Source organism: Sinohyriopsis cumingii, unplaced genomic scaffold (assembly GCF_028554795.1).
Source record: "Sinohyriopsis cumingii isolate HCF-2022 unplaced genomic scaffold, ASM2855479v2 utg001276l, whole genome shotgun sequence".
NCBI lineage: Eukaryota > Metazoa > Mollusca > Bivalvia > Unionida > Unionidae > Sinohyriopsis > Sinohyriopsis cumingii.
Genome location: NW_028315977.1, coordinates 252,380 through 279,631, shown reverse-complemented (window position 1 = coordinate 279,631; position 27,252 = coordinate 252,380). Strand labels below are relative to the sequence as shown.

The 27,252-nt window shown below is 37.1% G+C and overlaps 1 protein-coding gene across 7 annotated transcripts in view; it reads left to right on the top strand.

Moving 5' to 3' along the window:
* The first annotated feature begins 20,199 nt into the window (after positions 1–20,199).
* The window catches only part of LOC149772680 (BCAS3 microtubule associated cell migration factor-like), a 161,874-nt gene continuing 154,821 nt past the window's right edge, over positions 20,200–27,252 (top strand). For all 7 annotated transcript variants that reach the window (XR_016417618.1, XR_016417617.1, XM_089947487.1 and 4 more), the window contains exons 1-2: positions 20,200–20,390; positions 24,768–24,822. Coding sequence is in view for 5 of the 7 variants with exons in the window: in XM_089947487.1 (XP_089803613.1) it covers positions 20,323–20,390; positions 24,768–24,822 (123 nt within the window). In the remaining 2 variants the exon portion in view is untranslated. The remainder of the gene's footprint in view (positions 20,391–24,767; positions 24,823–27,252) is intronic.

Sequence of the window (27,252 nt, the reverse complement as noted above, 5' to 3'; positions counted from 1 at the left end):
TCAGGGTATGTGTGTGGTTATCCAATCTCTTTTTTTTTTGTTTTTGATAAAAATTTTCCTAGCGGGTTGATATTTTGGGCATATATTGAATACGTGGTGTAGATCTTCGGTGGTGTGGCAATTAAAGCAGTTAATGGTTGCTGGTTTGGGTCCTATAAACCTTCCAAAACTGCTTGCTAGTTTAGTTTTTCCAGTTATTATCCTGTTTATGTTTTTCTGTTCTAAATAGGCACCCTTAGGTAGCTGTATGTTCCTGTCTACGTTTTTTGCGGTTTCATGGTGTTTTTTACCTTTTGTGGAGGAGTTCCAAAAATCTTGCCATTTTTGGTCTATATATGTTTGTGCGAAGCTTAGTTCTTCCGTAGAGCTATAGTTAAGCTTGATAGAGTTTTGATCTCCTAGTTTGGTTTGTGCAACTTTGTCTGCTGTTTCAGTGCCAGGATTCCGTTGTGAGACGGTATCCACATGAGCTCGACTAACTGATGTGCTGTGGTGATATCGTCGATTAATTGGCATGCTCTGTCGAGGAATTGTTCCCTAGAGTGTGTGTTGTGATTTTGGATCGATTTGATAACGCTTAGGAAATCGCTTATAATGGTTGCTTTAGGTATTTGGTTGTCTTTGATCCATTGTAGTGATTCAAGTATAGCCTAGAATTCAGTTGTGTAAATGGAGCAATAGTCAGGTAATCTGGATCCCATTTGTATACTGATTTCAGGGATGACTATTGCTACTGCTGTTCTTGGTGGGTTGTTTGTTTTTGATCCATCGGTATATATTTTAACATAGTCCGGGTATTTTTGGTTGATTTCGTTTACCAGTACAGGTTTTAGTAAGTTTTCTTGTCCTTCTTTATTGCCTAATTTTGTAGCTTGAATGTTAATCCTTGGTGGTTTTTGTAACCATGGTGATTTGCTCTGGTCTGTATTGTTTGTTTCTTTTTGTTCAGTAGAGCTATATTTTTTCTTAGGTCAAGGATTACTTTGCCGCTTGGTGTGGTGGGTATGATTTTGGGTTTGAAAACAACTTTACACTTGTTTATAGCTATTTTGGTGGGATGGTTGTCTGGGTGGGTATCTAATCGAATGGAGCATCGGAGGAGCAGTTCTTGCCTACGTAATGTTAAGGGTAGTTCTCCTGATAGTGTTTGTAGTTCTTCTAATGAGTGTTCCTGTGCATAATATTAAGGCTTTTCTGTGGATAGTGTCAAGCTTTTGTAGTACAGGCTGCTTAGACGAGTTACATGCTTGGTAACCGTAATCCAGTTTTGATCTAATTAGGGTTTTATATATCGTGAGGAGGGTTTCCTGGCTGGATCACCAGTCAGTCGCTGTGATGTTCCTGAGTAAATTGAGATCTTTGTTACAATTCTGGGTGAGTTGTTCACTATGCTGTTTCCATGTGAGGTGGTTGTCAAAGAACATTCCGAGGAATTTTACTACTGTTACGTATTTGATTAATTGGTTTTGTATATAGAAGTTTGGATCGACTAGGTTGTTATTTCGTTTGGGGGTGAATATGATTGCCGCAGTTTTTTCATGAGATATTTTGAAACCCCATTTGTCCGCCCATCTCCCTATGTTATCTCGGCTCTGCTGGATTTCTTTAACTACTGTTTTATTGCCAGGATTTCCATTCCTCCATATGTCACTATCATCTGCAACATGTGACAAGTTTATTTTTGTGGAGGCTGCATTGAGGTCAAGGTCGTTTACCATTAGGTTAAATAGTAGAGGACTTATTACACTGCTTTGCGGTGTTTCATTTTCAAGTGAAAATTCTTCCGAATGGGTGTTGCCTATTCTTGTGGTAATTTTCCGGCCTGTGAGGAAATCGCCAATCCAGTTGAACAAACGTCCAGTTATTCCAAATTGGTTTAATTTGACCATTAGTCCATTGGTCCATACTAGGTCGAACGCTTTTTCTAGGTGTAGAGAAACCGCTATGAGGTTGTGATCGGTTTTCCTATCTGCTTTAAAAGCGAGTTCGATCTGTTTCCAATCTGAGAAGTTGGTCAGTGGTGGACCGTTTGTTCCGAAAGCTACATTGATTTATGGAGAGTAGGTTATTGGTTTATATGTGGTGTTTTAACCTATTTGCGATTATTGTCTCCGTTATTTTGCAAATATTGTTCGTACGTGAGATGGGTCGGTACGAATTTATGTTGTTGGGATCTTTATCTAGCTTGGGGATTGGTATTACTATGGCCTGTTTCCATTTTGTGGGTATTTTGGCCTTTATCCCATATCCTATTCTTGAGTTTGATTATGGCTATTGTTATATTGATAGGTAGTCGCTATTTAGGTGAGATTATTTTGTTCCTTGGTCTTGAAACATTTGAGGTTGGGTTTCCTCCAATAGATTTTTGTGTTCTTGAAAGTTTCTGGTGTGGTTTATGTTGCTACTCATGTTCGAAAAATGCTTCGCCAGGAGGTCTGCCTTATCTCTATTTGCTATGGCATTTTTAATTTTTGGGGTTGAAGTAGTTGCTTTCCCTTTAATGGCTTTTATCTTGCCCATATTTGTTTTGAGTTTGATTTAAGACTCAGTTTAGAGCAAAAGGTTTGCCATAGATTAATTTTAGCAGTTTTTATAGTTTGTTTTAGTGCTTTTTCTTTATGTTTATATTGCTGGAAGTAGATAAATATTTTTGTGCGTTTATATTTATTTAAGGCCCTTTTTTGTCTTTATGTGCTATAGTGCACTGTTTAGTCCACCATGGTACAGGGGTTTTATTTCGGATATTAGTTGTCTTTGGGATGCATCGGTTGGCTGCCTCTATAGTTGTGTCTGTTATGTTATCATAATACATGTCAATATTTGGGCTTTCTAAGTTATCTGGAATTACTCGTGCTAGTAATAATTGGAATTGGTCCCAGTCTGCCTGTTGGTACCTCCATTTAGGTGGGGTTTCGTTTGGAACGTGTTGAGGTTTTGTTTGAATATTGATTGTGATGGGGAAATGGTCACTTCCTAATGTAAGTAGTGAAGTGGGGCGATCTAGGGACAGTGGGACTTACCATTAAAAACAGGGTCCCGGCACTCTGGGGACTATGTAAATTTAACATGGGGAAAACTGGCCCGGCACTCTGGGGACAATGGGAATTAACATGGGAATCTATTTTGGGTTAGTCTAGGGACAAGGGGAATTTAACATGGGGAATAGATCGTGGGACTGTCTAGGGACAATGGGAAATTTAACATTACGGAAACCCCTGGGGGGATATAACCTCAAGGAAATTTAACATGGGAAAAAGTCTTGGGCAACTCTATCCTCGAGTGGAATTTAACATATGGAAATTGAACATGGTGGGTCTGTATAGCGTCAAGGGGAATTGAACATGGTGGGACTGTCTAGGGACAATGATGGTAGAGGGTCAAACACAACAGAGACAGAGACATACATACACTAGTACGAGCGTGAGATTTATATATAAAGCATTACCAAGACCTGAAATCTTGCTGGGGTGTTCAAAAATTTGCATAATTGTAATGATGCTATAAATAGCTATAATCAAGGAAACGCTCAAAGACAAAATGGATGTGACTAAAAGTAACGCTAAAATGACGAAATTGTCCCAGAATTTAAAGCAAAATAAACATATCCCTGAAAATTAAGTTACAATGGTTTAGACTAAAATGGATAAAATTAGAAACTACTTACAATATCAACTTGTGTGACGATCGTGGATAAACACCCATGTATCTATTTATAGCTATAATCAGCTGAAATTCATATGAAATCCCACAATCTATTTATAGCTCCAACTTGTGGGTTATTCCTTTGGAAAATCCCATTATCTTTTTATAGCCTCAGCTTGAGTGACGTTCCTGTTTATGAACTCTAGTACATATGTATAGCTACAACCTGTTGAAATCCCCAAGTCCATATTTATAGTCTCAAAATTTCCAGCGTCAGTGACGTCACTGTACTGAACACTAGGGGATAAATGTCAACAGTGTTGCAAGTGGCTGACCTGAATACGCGCTACTGTAGGTAGGTAGGTAGAGTGTATCTGATAGGGATAAAGTGAGTTTTATAGGGACAAACAGAGACCAATACACACACACACACACACACACACACACACACACACACACACACACACACAACGTACGCGCGCAGACATACGCACACACACGCACACACACAGAGAGGAAAGAGAAAAAAAAACAAAACCAAACATACTATCCACACAAACGTACGCGAACGCATACAAACCCCAAATATACTATCCACACAAACGTACGCAAACGCATACAAACCCCAAAATATACTATCCATACAAACGTACGCGAACGCATACAAACCCCAAATATACTATCCACACAAACGTACGCAAACGCATACAAACCCCAAAATATACTATCCACACAAACGTACGCGAACGCATACAGTTCCCAAATATACCATCCACACAACGTCGCTAACGCGGACAAACCCCAAATATACGATCTACACTTGGGAGGAAGAAAAAAAAAAAACAACCAAATATACGATCTACACAACGTACGCGAATACACACACACACACACACACAGACACACGCACAGACACACACAGACACACACACACACACACACGGAAGAGAAAAAAACAATCCCCAAATATACAATCCACACAGAAGGGAGATAATACAAACCCCAAATATACTATCTACACATGGAAGAGGAAGAATACAAATCCCATACCTACTATCCACACGGAGGTGAGATGTAAATAAAATAAACCCCATATCTACAATCTACGCAGAGGGAAGAAATAAATAACCCAATATACACTATCCTCAAAGAGGGAAGAGGAAAAAGCCATAATATACTAACCACACAGAGGGAAGAAGAAAACCATTATACACTATCCACACGGAGTGAAGAAATAACCCTTTATATATACTATCAACATAGAATGAAGAAAATAACCCATTATATTCCATCAACATAGTGAAGAAGAAAAAGTTTTTTGAAAGCACCTAAGCCCTCATCTGCAATGACCAACTCTGCCAAGCACCTACACCTCACCCCACCCCCAGCACTACAAAACCCATTTAACCCGTTATTTTATGGCATCAATGTGTGATTTAGGAAACATCAATACACAAAAAGATGGGTGAATAGACTGACTATTGTTTACCGACTTGCATGCCTAAAGAGAGTGCGTGAAGGAAAACATCCTTTCATTTCAATTCTAACTAAAACATGTTCCAGAGAGATAGAGATAGGTGAAAGAGCACATATTCATAAAGTGTGAGTAAAAAACAAATTAAGCCATCCTTATTATAGAATGCCAAGACTAAGAGACACTTACGTTTTCTTTCTGGTCTATTCTCTTTTAGAAGGTAGTGTGAAATTTCACATCAGGGCCAACGCATCGGCTCACATTGTCAATTTTTCCATTTCCATGTCTTCACTGGCACAAGTTCTTCCTCATCTTCAATTTCTTCTTCTTCTGAATCCCTCTTCTCTTTTTCGTCTTGTTTCTGTTTCTTCTCTTTTCTCGTAGGGCACTCTGAATCCCAGTGTCCTTTCTCCCGACAACGATATTAGGTATCTTGACTTTTGTCTCTCTTTCTTAGACGAAGCAGGTATTCTGGAGACAAATACCCATTTACCTTTGCAGATATAGCAAACTTCATTAGCACTTACACACTTTCGTATGACTCTCATCAAATCAACGACCAAAAGAGTAAGTTTTGTTGCCACTTTCGCATGTGAATTATGTTTTCGTATAACTTTTAGCAAATATTTGACCAGCAGGTCGATCTGTGCTGACTCTTCCATCTTCTTGATCGTTTGAGAGTGGAATGAATACTCTGACGCTAAGACACTCTCCCTATATACAGGGACCTGCTGCGTATGAAACCTAGTCAAATGTAATTTTGCAATAAGATGAAACGATTTCATTGAGAAAGTAAAAGGCAATGATGTACCGTATCGCCTCACACAAGACCTGAAGTGTTAGCTCAAATCCGTGTCAGCGATTTCGAAGACGACATAACTGAACTTTAATCAATGCTCTCCATTATGCCACAAAACCACGAGTCCTGTTTCACGCCAAAAGAAATTTCGTTCGGTCCATAAAAAATGGTATCACATCTGAGAAACGCAGGTATGTATTCGTTAGAGAACCGTTTTCGAAAATGGAGTTTCACTGTAACTTTCCCTTTGGAGAACGGAATATTTTGTCCCAGATCTCCTTTTATAGCAATGTTGACAGTGTCTAAATACGATTTACTGACGGGCAAATAGTGAGAATGTACAAATTCACGGTGTACGTGATAGGTGTTTGCACCTTCCTGGTCATTGTTTGTGGTACTATCCACTTTGAAAGGAATGACACGCAGTAACGGCACAGAGGTGTGTCCCACCACGTTGTACTCCACCACATCGGAATACACAAAGATCAAATTAAGTCCTTGGTTCAGTTCTACCGGGTTTCCAAAAGCTCTGTAAAAATCCATATTACTGTTGATCTTGGGGCTCAAATTGTTTGCGACCATTTCTGCATGTCCACCCAAAATTTCAAACAAACTACCATTGAACCTGAGGGACAGTGTGTCCGTATCTTGAAATTTGATCATGACACGATGAGCCACTTTATGGTACTCAGTCTTCACACTTTTTTTGGCTCTGTTCAGTGCTTTGCCAAAGGCTAAGTTGAACCTGTCCGCAATAGTGTCCACCAAATGTTCACCACTAAAATAATAACCTGAAGGAATTTTCAAGGTGTAGATAATGAAGGCTGGATTGTTGGCTGGTATTGTGTCCCCTAAAAACCCGATTTTATTGATTTCTTCCTCCAATTGGGCATTCAGGATTTCCACCTCGAAAGTGTTTTGCTTTTCGGTGATGTTTTTGATTTGTGTTGGGTGAATGATTTCCACTAAAGCCACTTCCCAATGGGCTTCGTGATCTAACTGGATGGTCTGAGGTAATTTGACCGTGTAACAGCACAACGTGTTCTTGGGAAACACCTCCATGGAACTGTCACTGGGTAAGGTTAAGTAAAATTGGTTGTTATTGCTCATAATTCCAGAGTTTTGTGGCTCTCCGAGGTGTTACTGGAAGTCAGAGGAGTGTCTCCGCCCAAAATGGGGTTGTTGTTGGAGTGGTGACTGGCACTGACACTGGACACAAGGTTCCCGTTGTTCCCGTTCGAGGAGAATTTCAGGGAGGGATTAGGAAGCAGGTAACCGATGCAACTGCTCAATACAATGGTCCACAATTGTTTGTCTCCTTGTTGCAAACTAAAATTGGCGATGGCTGCACCGATGACACAATATACCACGAAGGTTTGGCAGAAAAAGACGATTTGCGTTTTAGGCACACGTTCTCCACACCACACCCACAAAGGTTGTTTTTGTAAATCTTGCAGAGAAGAATTGGGTGAAGGAGTGATCGCAGTAGCTGAATATGTGTGAAAGGGCATGATGGTCACTTCTTTTTGTAGTCGATAACGTGCGAAGCTTCTATCCAAGAATGAAAACTGGGCGGATATCCTTTGCAACGTACTTTGACTTCTTTGACACGTCGTTTGCCCACTTTACGGTTTCTGCGTTTGACAATGCCTTTGATGTCGTACACGACGTCTTTTTTGGTGACACGACTTGATTTTAAATAAGTACGGGCTAGCGTTTTGGTGAGTACTTAACATCTATGGCTGTCTTGCTGAGCACCTTTTTCCTCCTTTACCACGCTCGGACAGAAAAATGAGTGTGTGGTGAGACAATTCCCACTCATGTTTAAAGCCTTTCCGTCAGGTTGTTAAGGACTAGTTAGTGCTACACCTGAGTGGCTAAATTTAAAAATAGTCTGTGAGTACATAAAAGCCTGGGGGATGAGGCTTTCTTTCCTTCCCCAGGAGTAATTAAAAATCACGCGGTGCGTTATTAAACCAGTGATACATGCTCCATTAGAGCGAAAATCACTTTAACTCAAGTAAGCAAGCAAGCAAGTTCGGGTACCGTCTCTAGCACTCTTGATGACACCAACTGTCTGGGTTATTTTCTTTCGTGCAAGCCCCTAGGTTCCACTTCTGTTGGTGATAATAACTTGTGATACTTCACATTTTCTAAAGTAGAAATCTTTACAAGCCGTACAAAATACAAAACTTACATGACTTTGGCTTTTGACACTTGCACAGACTCTTCACTTTATAAGTGTCACGAGAAAATTGTATATCCAGTTTTTACCATTTTCCAAAACACGCACACACTTGCAGCTTGACCAGAAATATGTACATCTTGTTTTGTGGATAAGTCACAGACAAGTCCAAGCATATATAGGTGGTTATGAACGTTAGGAATATCCCCTCATTTTTTCAGAAATATCAAAGCTTGTATGTGCATTTTCCCTTTTCCACTCTATATTAGTGCTTAGATTTGTTCCAGAAAAAGAAAAAAGAAACGAAACAATTTTGAAGAAAAAAACAACTGAATTTTGAATTCAGGTTTCTCTCTGTTTATAATTTTTTTCAAGTTGATGGTGCATGACAAAGTACATTCACCTACCTTTCAAAAGTGAGAGGCATTTCTTCACATGTCATTGCCTTTGTTAAATTCGGTTTCATTGTTAGTTATCGTTAATCTTTAATTTTTTTGATGCATTTCTTTTTGGTAGAAGATTTAAGGCTTTTATTGTTGTAACGGTATTTATGTTGTTTAGTCTGTTGATGAAATTATTTATAGCAAAGCGCTTAAGATTTTTCATTTTTTTTTTATTTTTTATTTCAAGCCCTACAAAAGGAGACCAAGTTTGTCTTCAAAGACGATTGAAACTCTAAATTACACGGGCGTGAAGGAAAACATTGTTGTGTTTATTCTAATCATGCTTGCTGTATCTCTTTGTGTTTTAGAGGTCATATTTCTTCTTAAGTAAACACACTCATCAATAGACAGAAAGATTGGGTCATCATCCTTGAGGTTCACTGTACTTTCGGTTCTTTACTTCATACAAACCCCAAATTTATTAGTTTGAAGGAAAAAAAAAATGATAACATGCCCCTCAATACTGTAACACGTCTTTTCTGACTCTACCGATGTGAGTGTGAGCGTTTATGTTAAAATGTTTAAGTGAGATATAAAAAAATGGTCAGCTTGAAAACGCGAACCAATACTGTGACGCTCAGTATTTTGATGTGGTAAGAAGAAATGGTACAACACACACAAAGAGGGCTTGTAAGTTCACATTCCAGTCTGTCTGCACTGTAATGGTAACAACGCAAGAGCGTAGGGATTATTATGCCACACAGTCCTAGAACAAAACAATGCATCACCCGTTGTAAGCCATTTCATTGGCTATACTTATTTTCTTACCGCGTTCACTTCGAACTGACTTGAGTAGCTATTCACACAGTGACGAGAAAGGCCATGCTTTACTGGGTCTATCCTATAGGCGATTTATATAAAAAAAATATTTAAAGAAATTAAACTAATGCACGAACAATGGTACCATGGGCGATCCCATGGAAATTATGTCCGTCTGATTGCAAAATACATCAACATTTAATTTAACCGTGCAGATCGCTAGAACAAACCTCTAATAATACACATTTTGAAAAGTGTTGTGTGACACGGATCGCCATTGTCGCTTGGTGTCTGCTTTCTTCTTCGAAAAGAGATCGTTTCGTCTTGACTATAAAAATTTAATTTGACTAAGTTTTACGCACTACTTGAACTCACGCATTTCACGTTGTAGGTGTAAGCCGTCGTTCTCAGTTTTCTAGAAGTTCGTTTTTGCGTTTCTCAGATGTGATACCATTTTTTATGGACCGAACGAAATTTCTTTTGGCGTGAAACAGGACCGTGGTTTTGTGGCATAATGGAGAGCATTGATTAAAGTTCAGTTATGTCGTCTTCGAAATCGCTGTCACGGATTTGAGCTAACACTTCAGGTCTTGTGTGAGGCGATACGGTACATCATTGCCTTTTACTTTCTCAATGAAATCGTTTCATCTTATTGCAAAATTACATTTGACTAGGTTTCATACGCAGCAGGTCCCTGTATATAGGGAGAGTGTTTTAGCGTTAGAGTATTCATTCCACTCTCAAACGATCAAGAAGATGGAAGAGTCAGCACAGATCGACCTGCTGGTCAAATATTTGCTAAAAGTTATACGAAAACATAATTCACATGCGAAAGTGGCAACAAAACTTACTCTTTTGGTCGTTGATTTGATGAGAGTCATACGAAAGTGTGTAAGTGCTAATGAAATTTGCTATATCTGCAAAGGTAAATGGGTATTTGTCTCCAGAATACCTGCTTCGTCTAAGAAAGAGAGACAAAAGTCAAGATACCTAATATCGTTGTCGGGAGAAAGGACACTGGGATTCAGAGTGCCCTACGAGAAAAGAGAAGAAACAGAAACAAGACGAAAAAGAGAAGAGGGATTCAGAAGAAGAAGAAATTGAAGATGAGGAAGAACTTGTGCCAGTGAAGACATGGAAATGGAAAAATTGACAATGTGAGCCGATGCGTTGGCCCTGATGTGAAATTTCACACTACCTTCTAAAAGAGAATAGACCAGAAAGAAAACGTAAGTGTCTCTTAGTCTTGACATTCTATAATAAGGATGGCTTAATTTGTTTTTTACTCACACTTTATGAAATTGTGCTCTTTCACCTATCTCTATCCCTCTGGAACATGTTTTAGTTAGAATTGAAATGAAAGGATGTTTTCCTTCACGCACGCTGTTTAGGCATGCAAGTCGGTAAACAATAGCCAGTCTATTCATGCATCATTTTGTGTCTTATGTTTCCTAAATCACACACTGATGCCATAAAATAACGGATTAAATGGGTTTTGTAGTGTTGGGGGTGGGGTGAGGTGTAGGTGCTTGGCAGAGTTGGTCATTGCAGATGAGGGCTTAGGTGCTTTCAAAAAACTTTTTCTTCTTCACTGTGTTGATGGAATATAATGGGTTATTTTCTTCATTCTATGTTGATAGTATATATAAAGGGCTATTTCTTCACTCCGTGTGGATAGTGTGTAATGGTTTTCTTCTTCCCTCTGTGTGGTTAGTATATTATGGCTTTTTCCTCTTCCCTCTTTGAGGATAGTGTATGTTAGTTTATTTATTTCTTCCCTCTGCGTAGATTGTAGATATGGGGTTTATTTTATTTACATCTCACCTCCGTGTGGATAGTAGGTATGGGATTTGTATTCTTCCTCTTCCATGTGTAGATAGTATATTTGGGGTTTGTATTATCTCCCTTCTGAGTGGATAGTATATTTGGGGTTTGTTTTTTTTTCCTCTTCCTTGTGTGTGTGTGTGTGTGTGTGTGTGTGTGTGTGCGCGCTCGTGTGTCTCTCTGTGTGTGTGTATTCGCGTACGTTGTGTAGATCGTATATTTGGTTGTTTTTTTCTTCTTCCTCCCAAGTGTAGATCGTATATTTGGGGTTTGTTCGCGTTAGCGACGTTGTGTGGATAGTATATTTGGGAATTGTATGCGTTCGCGTACGTTTGTGTGGATAGTATATTTGGGGTTTGTATGCGTTCGCGTACATTTGTATGGATAGTATTTTTGGGGGTTTGTATGCGTTTGCGTACGTTTGTGTGGATAGTATATTTGGGGTTTGTATGCGTTCGCGTACGTTTGTGTGGATAGTATGTTTGGTTTTGTTTTTTTCTCTTTCCTCTGTGTGTGTGTGTGTGTGTGCACGCGTATGTCTGCGCGCGTACGTTGTGTGTGTGTCTGTGTGTGTCTGTGTGTGTGTGTGTGTGTATTGGTCTCTGTTTGTCCCTATAAAACTCACTTTATCCCTATCAGATACACTCTACCTACCTACCTACAGTAGCGCGTATTCAGGTCAGCCACTTGCAACACTGTTGACATTTATCCCCTAGTGTTCAGTACAGTGACGTCACTGACGCTGGAAATTTTGAGACTATAAATATGGACTTGGGGATTTCCACAGGTTGTAGCTATACATATGTACTAGAGTTCATAAACAGGAACGTCACGCAAGCTGAGGCTATAAAAAGATAATGGAATTTTCCAAAGGGATAACCCACAAGTTGGAGCTATAAATAGATAGTGGGATTTCATATGAATTTCAGCTGATTATTGCTATAAATAGGTACATGGGTGTTTATCCACGATCGTCACACAAGTTGATATTGTAAGTAGTTTCTAATTTTATCCATTTTAGTCTAAACCATTGTAACTTAATTTTCGGGGATATGTTTATTTTCTTTTAAATTCTGGGACAATTTCGTCATTTTAGCGTTACTTTTAGTCACATCCATTTTGTCGTTGAGCATTTCCTTGATTATAGCTATTTATAGCATCATTACAATTATGCAAATTTTTGAACACCCCAGCAAGATTTCAGGCCTTGATAATGCTTTATATATAAATCTCACGCTTGTACTAGTGTATATATGTCTCTGTCTCTGTTGTGTTTGACCCTCTACCATCACTGACCTTAGACAGTCCCACCATGTTCAATTCCCCTTGACGCTATACAGACCCACCATGTTCAATTTCCATATGTTAAATTCTCCTCGAGGCTAGAGTTGCCCAAGACTTTTTCCCATGTTAAATTCCCTTGAGGCTATATCCCCCCAGGGGTTTCCGTAATGTTAAATTTCCCATTGTCCCTAGACAGTCCCACGATCTATTCCCCATGTTAAATTCCCCTTGTCCCTAGACTGACCCAAAATAGATTCCCATGTTAATTCCCATTGTCCCCAGAGTGCCGGGCCAGTTTCCCCATGTTAAATTTACATAGTCCCCAGAGTGCCGGGACCCTGTTTTTAATGGTAAGTCCCACTGTCCCTGGATCGCCCCACTTCACTACTAACGTATCTTCTTGATCCACTCACCAATTTGTGATTTGAGCCAATTTTGGGGTAGCGATGGTTAGGTCTATTTCTGAGAGAGTGCCATCCTCAGGGTTTAATCTAGTGTTTTTTACCCGTCATTTAAGATGGCCAGATTGTTTTCAGTTATCCATTTTTCAACCATTTTCCCTCTTTGATCTTTCTTTTTACCTCCCCATAATTCACTGTGTGCGTTGAAGTCGCCACAGATAATTAGATTGTTGTTGTTGTTATTAGTGATTACCCTTAGTGAGATTAGGTTGGTAGGGCAGAAGGTACCCCCTGGGTCGTATGCATTTAATGTCTGAATGTTTCTGGTTCCTATATTTATCATTACTGACATTATTTCGATGTTATTATTGATGTTTATGTTAGGGGGTACTTCTGTTATTTCATAGTCGATTAGTGTATATAATAAAAAATAGCTAGTCCACCCCCTTTCTGCCCCTTAAGTCTGATTTCAATGATTCCCTGGGTATAACCTTGTAGTTTGGGCAGGCGTTTGTGTTCTTGTGTTATGAGGGAGCATAAGATAGATTTCATTTCCGCAATAGAAATAATGACTAAATACCCTAATTCAGTCAAAATTTACACTGATGGATCCAAAATAGCAGAACCCCACCCAACCCCCACCCCCCAGAACAGCAGCAGTAATAATCCCTGAATTGAACATTAAAATGTGAAATAGACGACCGGATCATCGCTCCATATACACAGCTGAAGTCTGGGCCATCATGGAAGCCCTAAGATGATTTAAAGAAAATAATATTAAGAAAACAGTAATATTAATTGACTCACTAAGCGTCATCTCATCTATCCTCATCAATAACACCGACTCCTGATAACATTTTCTTAAACAAACGTATCTCTCAATTAAAGAGCTTAATAATAACCATCAAATAGTTGACTTCATGTGGATACCATCCCACATTGACATCAAAGGAAATGAATTAGCAAACCAAGTAGAGAAGGAAAAACTACATGACCCAACTTATACTAATCTCCACTAGTGTCAGTGAATTAATAAGTATAACCAAACATTATATAGTAATAATAATAAACTATCTTTAACGAGGATAACACATTTGGTCATGGCTGACCCATCTGCCATGTGGTCCTCAGCTTTTGTAATAAAATAATAAAAATAGAAGTTCATGCACATAACCATGTATCGTCGCACACTCATTCGTACATATTTGACATTAATGACTATTTGTGACTATGCTGGGAAACATACAAATATATATCAATTATGGATATGATTTTAAAGTTTTCTATTCAGAGCATTTAATATATCATTCCAGCTGGTCTAGAAAGAATTTCTTTAATGATAATTTAAAAGAAGCAAGGGATGTTGAATTACGTATCCTCATTGGTAAGGAATTCCATACAGTAGGTGCTGATACAGAAAATGAGCTTTTGTAATGATTGGTTTTCGACCAAGAAATCTGGAGATCGTTGTTAGTCGTCGATCGGAAATTACGCTCAGTATTTGATGATCTTAGTTCAATTATGTTAGAGATATAATCTGGAGAAAGACCGTTTAAAGACTTGTATGCCATGATTCCTTTAAAATAAATAATACGTTTTTGTATAGGTAGCCATTTCAAACGTGAAAACAAAACATTTGAGGGAGTCATGACAGGAAGTTTCAGTATTATTCAGGCTGCCGTTTTCTGGAGTCTATAAATTCTGGACAGATTATAATTTGATGTGTTTCCCCATATGGTAGAGCCGTGATCTATCAGTGGTAGTATATAACCCGAAAAATAAATTTCAAGTGATTGTGGAGGTAGAAATTTTGAAAGCAATTTTAATAGAGTTATTCTTTTGACTACCATTGCACATAAGTGATCGATATGCGCATTCCAGCTGAGGTGTTGATCAATGTAGATACCAAGAAGTTTTCGATTTTTGACAATAGATACGTCTAAGCCATTTTGAGTTAGAAGTAAATCCATGTTAGTAGATAGACGCTGCCTTGTTACAATTGTCAAACATTTCGTTTTAGAGATGTTAATATGCATTTTGTTTTGATGACACCAAACTGATATATTGTTGAGGTCGGTTTGAAGTTTATTTTTAATGGAGTCTAGAGATTTATCAGATAAATGCAATGTCGAATCGTCAGCGAAAAGATCTGTGTTAGCATGCGCTGGATACAAGGCTAAATCATTGATAAATAGTAGAAAAAGAAGAGGCCCTAATATAGGTCCTTGAGGAACACCACTTAAGATATGTCTTGGTTCGGATATATGTTTACCCGTGCAAACAACCTGGTATCTGTTTGTGAGATTCGACGTGAACCAGGCAACTGAGTTTGGAGAATGCTTTTTTAAAATCAATGAAGATTGCACCAGTAAGTTCACCTGATTCTACTGCTAGTAGCCATTGGTCTATAAGTTTTGTCATTGCAGTCTGACATGAATGATTCTTTCGAAAACCTGAGTGTGATCTATGGAGGAATTGGTACTTGTCAAGATATCTGAAAATATGCTTGCTGACATGTTTTTCCATAAGTTTTGAAAGTACTGATAGAACATATATCAATAGGATATGGCAAGCAAACTGGAACTTGAATAGTATAGGCAGAAAACTATAATCCATCATAAGAAACGTTACCAGGAAACCTACAAAAGTGAACAATAACGTTCAAAGGATCACAAAAAGAATTTACACAGGAAAAACCAAGTTGGCCATCTGCTTTGGGCAATACATAGGACCCCAACCCCACAACCCAAACTGCTACCACTGCCGGGTTCCAGAAGACCTATTAACCCATTACATATATTCAACACCTGCCAGAAACTAAAAATAATTTAGAAAGAACTAAACTAAAAATGGGGCAAAATAAGATTGGATCTTCGGATACATACCCATATTTTTTAATGAATAACAACCCTAATCTCGATCTCACCTATATAAATATAATAAACTTTATACATGAATCTGGGTTACAAAACTAAATATAAAACCAAACTTACATACTTAAATTGTTATCTACTAGGAGACTGGCTAATAAACCAAATGGTAGGACCAATAAGATCAGATGCCTTTGACCTGTCGTAAGTAACCCGAGTTCTGCGGCAAATAAATCTATCTTATCTAAATAATGTTAGTCAGAAAATAACATAACACACTAGTACAGGCTAACAAAGCAAAACATAGGGAACACATAATATCAGATGTCCTTGACTCGTCCTACTGACTCGAGTGATCGGCAAAGATATCTATCTTATCCAAATAGACATAGATTGGTAATAAACATCACATAATTAATGTTCAGGCTAAGAAACTGAAATATGGGAGGGGGAATCAGATGTCCTTGACCCGTCCTAGAGACCCGAGCGAATCGGCTAAGACATCTGTCTTAGTCTTAATTAAATAAAATTAGCCTAAAAATGTAAATAACACCAAATAAATCCAAACAGATTTATTAAGGCAACTAGGAACCATAAATAGGAAGAGGGGAAGGGAATTTTTATTAACAAATTACATGATTAAAAAAACAAAATCTTATAATTATTTCTCTTCTTTAGTATTCCTCCTTAAACCTAACCAATCTTTCCCACTTTCTAGCATGCACATAGCACCACTAATACCTCTGAGAACTCTCCAGCCGAAGTTGACAGTCATATGTATACCATGAGAAATTCTAGGCCCCCAAATTAGAGCATATAAGGTGGTCAAACACCCAAGACCATCATGGCCCGCTACACAAGGTAGCAAACTTTAAACAACTCTAGGAAAAAAGGACCCCAAATTAGCATATATAAGGTAGTCTAAACACCAACGACCATCAAGCCCAGCAGCACAAGGCTGCAAACAAAACAACGTAAAATTAGACAAGTAAGACCATAAAGACAGAATCCTTCATATAAGGTATTCTCAAAAGTCCAAGACCATCAGGACCAGACACAGAAAATGGCAGACTTTATTAAAAACTGTCACCTAAGATAACTCTCCTAGGCTAATTCTAAACTCAAAACAGCAGAGTTTGTTTTTCAAACTTGTGTATGGCGACAATTTAGACCAGATATCCTGAAGTCGAGGAACACCGACCTGTGACATTGGAGCTGCCCTTCCACCCTCTCCTCCATTGCCACAACCTGACATAAAACATAAAACAACAGCGTGCATTGCATGCCTTTAATACTACTGAAAATACAGTACCAACATATGAGTATGTGATGGGTCAATTCCCACTCATACATACCCAAATGCAGCTAAGTAGCAGCGACTGAATAGGTCGAGTGTTTGTTGGGTCTATTTGCACTTGCCGTCAAGCCCTCAATTCAGACAGTTAGGGACTAATCTTAGTCCCACTGCCTGTCGGCGTCAATCAAACAGTGCTCCGTGAGCACATAAAGGTCTGGGGAAAGTGGCTCGAATTCCTTTCCCTAGGAGCAATCAAACAGCCTACCATGTAGGCATATAGCAGTGGTACATTAACTAACTCGTTCGCGCCATTCTACACAGAATAAAAGAAGATGACAACAGAGTTATTTAACAAGTTGAAGGACAGTTGGTACTGGATGGTGGATGGGGCCTATGTGGTGGAATGGCTACAATATGAATGGAGGTATCCAGTTACCAAAGACTTTGTGACAAGTCAAAGTAGAACAGCCTGAAATTAGCCAGGGATCTGGTTCAAGGCATGATCGAAGAGGAAGTGGAGAAGTTACGAGGCTTCATTCAATCAACATACGTGAGATTTGTCACATTGAAGGAGGCCCTTGATAATGTAATGAAAGTAAGGCGTTTTTTTAGAAGAGAAATTGAACTGGACAGAGTGGTTCTTTGTGAAGTGGGGGCTGAACCTGCTAATGAAAGCAGAAGAACTAATGAGTAAAGTGCTGGAAGAAGAAGTGAAGAAGATAAAAGACAGGTGGTCGAAAGAAAGAAAGAAAAAAGAAAACAAAGAAAAAAAGAGGACTTTGACAGACTAAATAAAAACTGGATAAAGGTGCAGAAAAAAAGTTAGATCGATGGGTCATCCTGACTGGATGCCAGAGAAATAGGAAAAGTAGAAGAAAGGAATGATTGACAAAGAGATGAAATGGTGGAAGAACTGGAGAAAATTGAAGAACCTAAAGGCCCTTTTCAGGGCCACTCATATGCCTCGAAAAGATTTGCGTTTCTTGCCTAATTTGTTTTAGTGCTGTATAGTTGTTTATGTTTGTATGTTGTCTGTTGTATAAGTTATATCTGTCCCATTGTCCTTAGACAGACCCAATACTTTTTGTTCCTCTATAGACCCATCCATGTTATAATTCCCTATGTTAAATTCCCATTGTCCCTAGACAGCCCTACAATGTTAAATTCCCACTGTCCCCAGAGTGCCAGGACCCTGTTTTTAATTGTAAATTACATTGTCCCTAGACAGCCCCCATTAACTACTCATGTGTATCTCCAGGATTTTTAAAAATTCTTTTGAATCCAAATAATTTAAAATAACTCCAAACGACACAACATACACTTTTCAGTGTAAAAACCCAACTGAGATTATTTCTCTAAAACAAAGGTTATATTGTATTGTAAAACGCAGTTTAGAAAATACCCAAATGGCGAAATCGAAAGGGTGGTGGGTGGGCACGTGATCGTACGCCTAACATGACCCTGACGAAAACCAATAATTTTACTCAAAGAAATAAAAATTAAAAAATAAATAAAATTGTTTACAGCTTAAATTACGCAGTCCCATCATGACCTTGACAGCATCCAATCATTTTAAAATAAAAATAAAGCTTATTTACGTGGCTGCTACTAATTTTGAATTAAGGTCAGAGACCAGGCCAGCCTTATGTGTTTACTAAAATGAACAGTCAAGGTCAAACTATTTGCTGGAAAAAGTACGAGTTCCTAGCAAACAGAACCACATTATTTTGACATATAATAACATTTATTTATAAAAAAAAGATTTTCAAACTTATAAACAATTAATTATAACTAAATCAAATATACATAACATTCATTCAAGCGAAACTGATATCAAAACTACTTCAAGAAAAAATTGCACAAACTATATTCTCTGTGGCTTAGACTATATACACTGTTATAATCCGTCTGAACGGATTATCTACATAAACCAGAGATGAATGTCTGCTTTTATACTTATAAATCAGATTGGAAACCTTCTCATTTAATGTTTAGTCCTCTTGAAAGCACAACTCATTTTATCCACACATGTTTTGTCCAAAGTAACAAAAGGGCTATACAATACTAAAGCCATTGCCTGAAGCACAATAACTTATTAAATACTATTTGTATATGATGTAACACCATTTACTGTCCAATACTAAAGCTCACACGTCACTATTGATTTTTTTCAGACAAAACCACAGAATAAATACTATGTCAGTTAAGTAACATGATAAGGCAAAACTGTTGCCACGTTTACAATCTCAAAATTGCAGAATTATACATATATCTAGGTTCAGTCGTCTTGCGGGGAGTCAAACAGGAAGGTTGTCATTTTAACAAGGTCTCTCGAGATCGCTTCAACGAACTGATGGTAGAACGTTTTGGACCGTGATTTAAGTACACTATCATCCTTGTTGTTTGTCTACGGTTGGCTGCATCGGTTTCGTTCGTGCCCTGGACCACTGGAACTATACCACTATATAAGACATTGATCTTGGTTTGCGGTCATACTTCTAGCATTAGTGCTATAAACTATCCAAGCCAGCAAACTAAGTTGGAGGCATATTTTACTTCTTTTGTTTTCATTGCTTTTGAGTATTTATAGAAGTTATATACAAAATTATACATAGATATGTAAACTTTGACAGTTAAATTCCATGAACTTAGATATGTAAACTTTGACAGTTAATTCCATGAACGTATGTATTTTATTTTAAAGTACAATGTTAATCAAACTTTGCAAAAAGAAGTTAATAAGACCGCAGTGTATTATCAAACCAATAGTTATGAAAAAACTAAGATTATTCATGGTAAACGTACAAGCTTGTAGAATATTTTGTACAATATGTATTTGTATATATATATATATATATATATATATATATATATATATATATATATATATATATATATATAATTGTGTATGTATGTATGTATGTATGGAAATGTGTGTTTGTGTGTGTGTTTGATTTTTAAAAATATGTAGAAGCTGAAATTCCGAAGAACGGTATGTTTAAAAATGTAATTCAGATCATGAAACAATTGCCCATACTTGGATTGTCCGTTGTAACTTCCAAATCTGCACAATGCGGATAAATCAGCGAGTGGTAGATTGTGCAATGAAGTCTCTCTCACTCTGTTTCTAGTTTTTTTCCAGGATGTTCTAAGCAAGGGAGGACTGAACGAATCAAGTGATACCGAGCAGTCAACAGTAAACCAGCCCAGCTCTCTAAAGACCAAAACACGATGACGTAATTCTGCTCAAACAGATGATCATTTTGTAAATACTATTCCACTTCATTGAGAAAACGAAGACCAACTCTGATTAAACAACTGCACCTGCAGATTAGAATCCAAAAATGTCTGCAGATTCACCCAAAAGGACTTTCAAATACACTTGCAACGTTGTTCGGCCTCAGAGTTACAGGTTTGTTTGCATGGCCTACTGAACTAAGAGTAGGTGGGGTGGGTGGGACTAGTAGAGGCGCCCAGGATGGTGTGAAATATTTATGTTGCATGATATTGACCCAAATTTTAAGTGAAGGTAGAGCAATAGCTAGTTAAAATTGGGTCATTGGCACGCCATTGCATATCACAGGTAATTTCTTGGATTTCGACAGTGGTTATTGTGTTTTTGGGATTATTTTTGTGTTCACCTCCGTCGAATTCCCTTTGCAGATTGTATAAAGGTATTGAAGAAAATTATACATATTTGACCTGGTTTTATTTGAGCTGATCACAATTTTGGTGGAAAAGCCTGCATTAGAAAATTGAAAGCTATTTTTAGTGGAGACATTTTTCTTTCATAGTCTTTAAATTTGAAGTGTTACACATTCTTTGCAGCTATGAGGATTGTGGACAGGGTAGGACGAAAGCCCAGGGGCCCACAGTGGTCAGGGGGTTCACCACCATCACAGTTTGTAATTCATAGGTGTCTGCTAGAGAATTTTGCCGATGGCACAAAAATCATGTCTGCAGCCCTGGCAGCTAGATGCCAAAATGAGACAGCACCCATATAAGATGCACTGAACTGTCAATGTTTAAGGCAAAGAAAAACTGGTCGTGTGATCATCTGTACAGGGTATGAGCATTAATCTGCAGGGCAATGTTAAAATAAGAGGCTGTAGTGCAAACTTATGCAAACTGAAATAGAAAATTATATCTATATTTCATCAAATACAATGGGCATAACAAGTTAAGTTTTACTTCGAAAATATTGCAGCAGAAATATTTCTTAAAGCTATTTAGGGCTCATACATTTTGTTCCAAACAATCTGAGGCCTCTCCTTCCCAAAATTTAAATCCTTAGCCCAGATATGATGGTTAGTGGTCTTATGATATATCAATACACAATTATCAGTATAAATTCTTACATATCAGTACTTTTATTTGCTTAAAATATTATTATAAAAGAGTACTATTACTAGTCAAACACATGGTTTAGTAATAACTAGTACCGGTAATCACTGTTAAATAAGATTGAGCCAGATCTTATACTCAATAAGCAGACAAAGAGCACTGTTTGGAATTGCTTTACCTTTAAATGCCAGAAAGATGATTAAACTAATAAGTCATTAGCAGTGGATGCTTTGTTAGCATGAGGTATTCCCAGACAATGGACCACCTTGGTGGTCAAAGTGGTTAGGGCGTCTTCCTCTGATGCAGGTAATTGCGGGTTTGAACCTTGGTCGAGTCATATGAAAGATTTTTTAAAACTGTTTTACCAGCTGCTTTGCTTGATGCTCAGCATTTAGATGCAAGTGGTCAGCCTGGTGCTAGGATAACATGGCTGGGATTGGACATTAGGCTAAATGTTTGTCTTGATGTTAGACATCACTATAAACTGCCACACTGCAGACATCATTTCGAGATGACTACAATTTTGTAAATTATATGAAAAATCTAAATCACATACATCCAACCAGACATAACAAAGACTTAAAAAATGTTACTAACAGCTGCCTCACATGTCGCTCAGCATTAAGAAGTTAGTGTTAGGACTGTTTGGCCTGGTGTCATGATGATATGACTGAGTGGGACATCATGCTACATGTCTGCTGCATGATGTCCCAGTGTTAGACATTAGACCACTATAAACTGCCAGAGTGCAGACATTGTAGTAATATGACTGAAAAATTGTTTAAAGCTATGTTAAAAATCCAAATTACACATTAACCACTTTACAGTGTAAAAATATGTTGCACTTTGGGATATGGTGAGGAGATGAAAAACATTGAAACATCAGGTAGGGTGATGGTAAGATTGTGAACTAAGTTTTGAATATTTCAAGTTTAATGAGAGACATACAAGAGCAGGGGAGAATGTAACAACACAAGGAATGATAAACCAAAAATGTTCACTAACTTGACATTACCTGTGTCCTGTATCTTCGAGTGTAATAAGAACAAATGTCTCATTGATTTTGTGACCTGAACTTACATTTTACCATGCCCATGTGGATGCACCTGGGTCATGATTAACTGTGAATTTGTATGGGCACTGGTTGGAGCAGGAAATCTTAATGAAAAAAGGCTTTGAAAACAAACTTGACTTCTAAATGTATGACATAAATTAGTGTGAGAAAATATTTCTGCTACAAACTCACAGAGAACACTGTTGCAGACATGCCATACATATCACAGAAATCCAAGTCCTCTTAACAACTGCCACAAATTTGGTAACAACCTGGAATGTTTCATGTCAACCTGCTTTCTTCAAACTTTGTCAATCACTTTTGATCCTCCCCATTTGAGGCAAATATAATAATGCAGTTGCAAATGAAAACTCCTGTATTTACCAGAGTGGTTCATTCATCAGTTCACATGCTATTCCACAAAATTTCCCCATATCTTATCATTGCACTAGTAATAGCAACACTTGGCATATTTTACATACAGAATAAATATGGTGGTAATTTTACAACCAATATCAATTACCACACTAGTATGTCACATACAGTTTCACTTCTTTATTTCATAGGTTTTTTTGTACATGATAGTAGCACAGATCTCAAATTCTCCATGAATAGTCCATTACATATAAATCTGACTACAGTCTTTACACATGATAGAGCTGTGTACCCAGTATCATTTGGTATCATTGGCTACCATATAACTTTTCAAAATTAGAACTGATAAAAGTTAAAAGTTAACCTTTTAAATTATATTAATTACTTATTTTTATTTTTGTATTACATCCATTAACTAAATGTGATAATACAATAATAATATAAAATGTTTTCATGTTTCTGTTTTTTCATGCATAGAACTTGTGTACTTAGGACCAACATGGCACCACATTGCCCTAAATAACATACAATAGCATGTGTCTCGAGACACGCACAGTTCAATATGTACAACACATAACAGTTATAAATTGCTATTGGTTTTTTTCGCTATTGTTTTCTTATCTAAGAGCAGCATATATAGTTTGATCCTACCAATAATTATTCAGACATTCATAAAAGATTACATCGTAAGACCAGATAAGTTTATAAAAAGTGAGAGGAAATAATAGTTTGTGTTGAATCGGCTACCTATATTGTAAAAGTGCATGGTTATTTTAATTTGAAATTGAATGTAAAAAAAATAGATGAGAAAAATAATCTATGTTGATGTTTGTACCAAGACAAGAATTCCAATTTGCGGGGTTACATTATTTGTCTCCCCACCATACATTATTTGTCTCCCCACCAGGTGTAGCTTCAGGAGAGACAAATAATATAACCTGTGACTGGGATTTCCTTGTCTTGATGGATAAACAAACAGATATATACTGTATATGCAGAGGTAATAAGAAAACCATGCAATATGATAAACTTATATTTTTAAAGCCATGTAATATGATAAACTTACATTTTCGCTTGCTTTGAACAAGACTGCCATTGTTTTTCTTCTTCATATCTCCTATTCCAATGCCTTTTCCACTGTACATGTCCCTGCTATGGCTTTTTATCCTACATCCCATTGAATAATACATGGTTTCAATCCAAGTTAAAATGAGCCTAAGCTCAAAATCTGACTTAATATTTGCATTTGTCTTTAGTGTTATAGTTTTACATTTTGTTTTTGAATATATGTTTTACTGTCTCCAAAATAAGGCAGCAAGGTTTGATCACAGTCACTCACCCTGGAAAAGTCATTGGTAAGGCAAATTTACATGTTACAGGTTGCATTATTTTGTTGTGATTATAAATAAATAAATTTATGCTAGGCCATGAATTATTGGATTTTCTGAGAGAAATAATCTTGATATTTCGTTGGAGTGAAATATCATAATTTTTCACTAGCTGTCAGTTGACATGGGAAACATTATAACCATGAATGCAAAGTTATTCTTAAATGCTTACATAGTCGAGAGGTTAATATGGCTGCTTTCAGTTAAAGATGACTTGAGCTCAAATCCAACAATTTGTTTTCTCCATAGTTTGTTATTTTGTTTTGAATTTGGAAGGCTGTTACAGTTTATATTTTCCATGTGCAGAATCACAAAACACAGCAGAACCTAAATGGCAAACTGCTGACAGTATGCAATCTGCTTTTTCAATCTGATCTTCAATTAATCCTGCTAGCCAATATTTTAGAGTATAAAATGAAAAGAAAATTTTCTTGCTGTGAATGAATAAAGGATCTGCTTCATCATGTTAATGCAAAACTGAAGTATTTTCACCCACTCAATTAACATGAATCCATTAGTCACTCATTTCAAACAAATATCCTCTATATTCTTGTAAAAAGCTAGAACCTAAAGTGATTTTGGTGGATCTTACTTCACTTGAATTAAGATATATATTGTTTGTTTGCAGTGAGAAGACAGTAATGGAAAGTGTGGTCGATTTCATCTCGGATGTTGTGCCACAGGTAATGTATGTTCGCTCTCAGCCCAGAACTTTATTTCCTTTCACTGCTTGGTGGAAATGCAGTGTGTTGCAAAGAATAGTATTTGATTCCAGCCTGTATGGGTAGGATGGGAATGGTGGTTGTGGTAGATGATTAAATATGACAAAGTTTCAATTACAGTGTCATTTTGCAGATCTCATTGACAAAATATTGAATTTCATCCATATGCTTTTTGAAATGCAGTACAGTAGAACCTGTCTTGAAAGATCACCCCTTCTGCCTCAAAAATATGTTTTCTCATGACAGGTGGTGTCTCATTACATGTAATAACACCATGTATTCAATAAATCTGTGCTTTGAGGACATGGTTTCTTGAGACAGGTAGTCATTCATAGTAGTGGTCTTTCAAGACAGGTTTAACTGTAATACATAATGCACAGTTAAGGAGTAAAGTTTGCTGTCTCAGAGTCATGGTCACGAAATGTTATTAATAGTGATACAGATTAGGCAGTACTGTATTTACTCACTTATAAGTCGAGTCAAACTGCAGACAACTAAAACATTGATCTTCTATAGCATAATGTGCCTGCAGATCAAGGTCTGTATTGTTTATTCTACTGATTACTCCTAACAAACTGCATGGACTCAGATATGCTGGCACATTATGCAATGGCAGATCTGGGTATGCGCAATTTAAAGTTGGACTCGTCTTATAAGTGAGTATATACATTATGTAGAAAGCAAGAAAAGAGAATGCCTAAATTGCATATGTTTTGAAGTTTCCATTACAAATATCAAATATTTTCATTTTGGTTTCTTATATGTTTGTATTTTGTAAATATTGTAAGCTGTAAACTGAACATTTACATTGCTAGCTTTTGTCCATTATTGTAAGTTGTAAACAGAGCCTTTACATGAGCATTTGAGTTCAAGCCCTGTGCTTTTTTTACAATTTTTTCCATCAGTCAGATTGCTTCATATTCTTTTAAACATAGGTCAAGTGAAAATGTGTATAAATAGGGATTTAATAAATATATAATTCATTCCTGTTTTAGACCAGTCTGTGGGAATCAAGTTGTGATCAGTTTATAGTTGTGTTGTTGAATTAGTTATAATTTGAGATGAATTATTTACTTAAAATATTCATTGGAATTACTAAAGTGCTCATTGGCTTTTTGATAAATACGTTATTTTAGATTTTTGTGAATTTTTTCATCAAGGACATTGTGGATTGCACTGCATTGTTGTGTTTTATAAGGACATTCCAGACTATTGGAATTCATTGGAAAGATTCTTTACTTTTGTACTTTAGATGGAACATTTAGGATTATTTGGAGTTTATTTCATACTATTTTGTCTTTTTGAATTTTCATTTGAATTGTAGGGAAATAAATTGCTTACAATTTTACATGTGTTGCTGATTTCACTTTCTTTCTGTTTCATGGTTTTGATACCTAGAGTCATAACAATATAAATCCTCATTCTGCTGTAAAATGAATGAAATATTTGACATTTGATGATTAGAATGAAAAAGTTGAATGTAAAAAAAGGAATTATTCCCCATTGGTCACATTAACAGGGACTTACTAAATCCACAAATTAGAAATTACTGGCTCAGTTACATTTCCTCATTTGGACCAGTTCATCGTGTAAATTGAAGTTTGGTTCCTGGACACTGCCAAACTGTAATTGACTATATTCCTATTCCTCCAGTAAGATGCTGTTTATTAATGTCCCCTCTGTTGACCTGAGTGACCATTATCCAACATTTCTGACATGCAAGACCAGTGCTTCACTCTCAAATCATCTCACCATAAACTTTCATATAGTGATTTAAAAAATTTGAATGAGAAGAGGTTCCAAGAGGTGTTAAAGTGTGTTTCATGTGATATTATAGAAATGTTTGATGAGGTCAATTATACTTTCGATTCTTGGTATTCACTCTTTATAGATAGGCAGACTTCTTTGAAAAAGCATGGAGTTAAACGTGTTATCAATCAAACTGGTTTATACCAGAAATCATACAAGCAGTAAAAACATGATCAATATAAAGCTCTGGGAGATATAGTTAAAACTGTCTTGAAAGACCACTGCTATAAAAGATGGCCTGTCTTGAGAGACTGTCCTCAAAGCACAGATTGATTGATTATATAGTATTATCACCTGTAATGAGAGATCACGTCTTGAGAGACCATAGTTTGGGAGCAGAAGGGGTAGCCTTTCAAGATAGGTTGTAATGTACTAAATAATAGAAAATAATGAGAAATGATGTAAGGCACATAATGTTATGAAAACAATCACATTATCAGCAACTGATTGATGAATTTAAATGTTGTTGCTGTTGTTGTAGGGTTTAATGCCATTTTTCAGCACACGATAGGCTATACATGGTGGCCAGTATTAATGGTGGAGGAAGAGCCCAGGAAAGAACCACCGACCTACGAGAAGCTA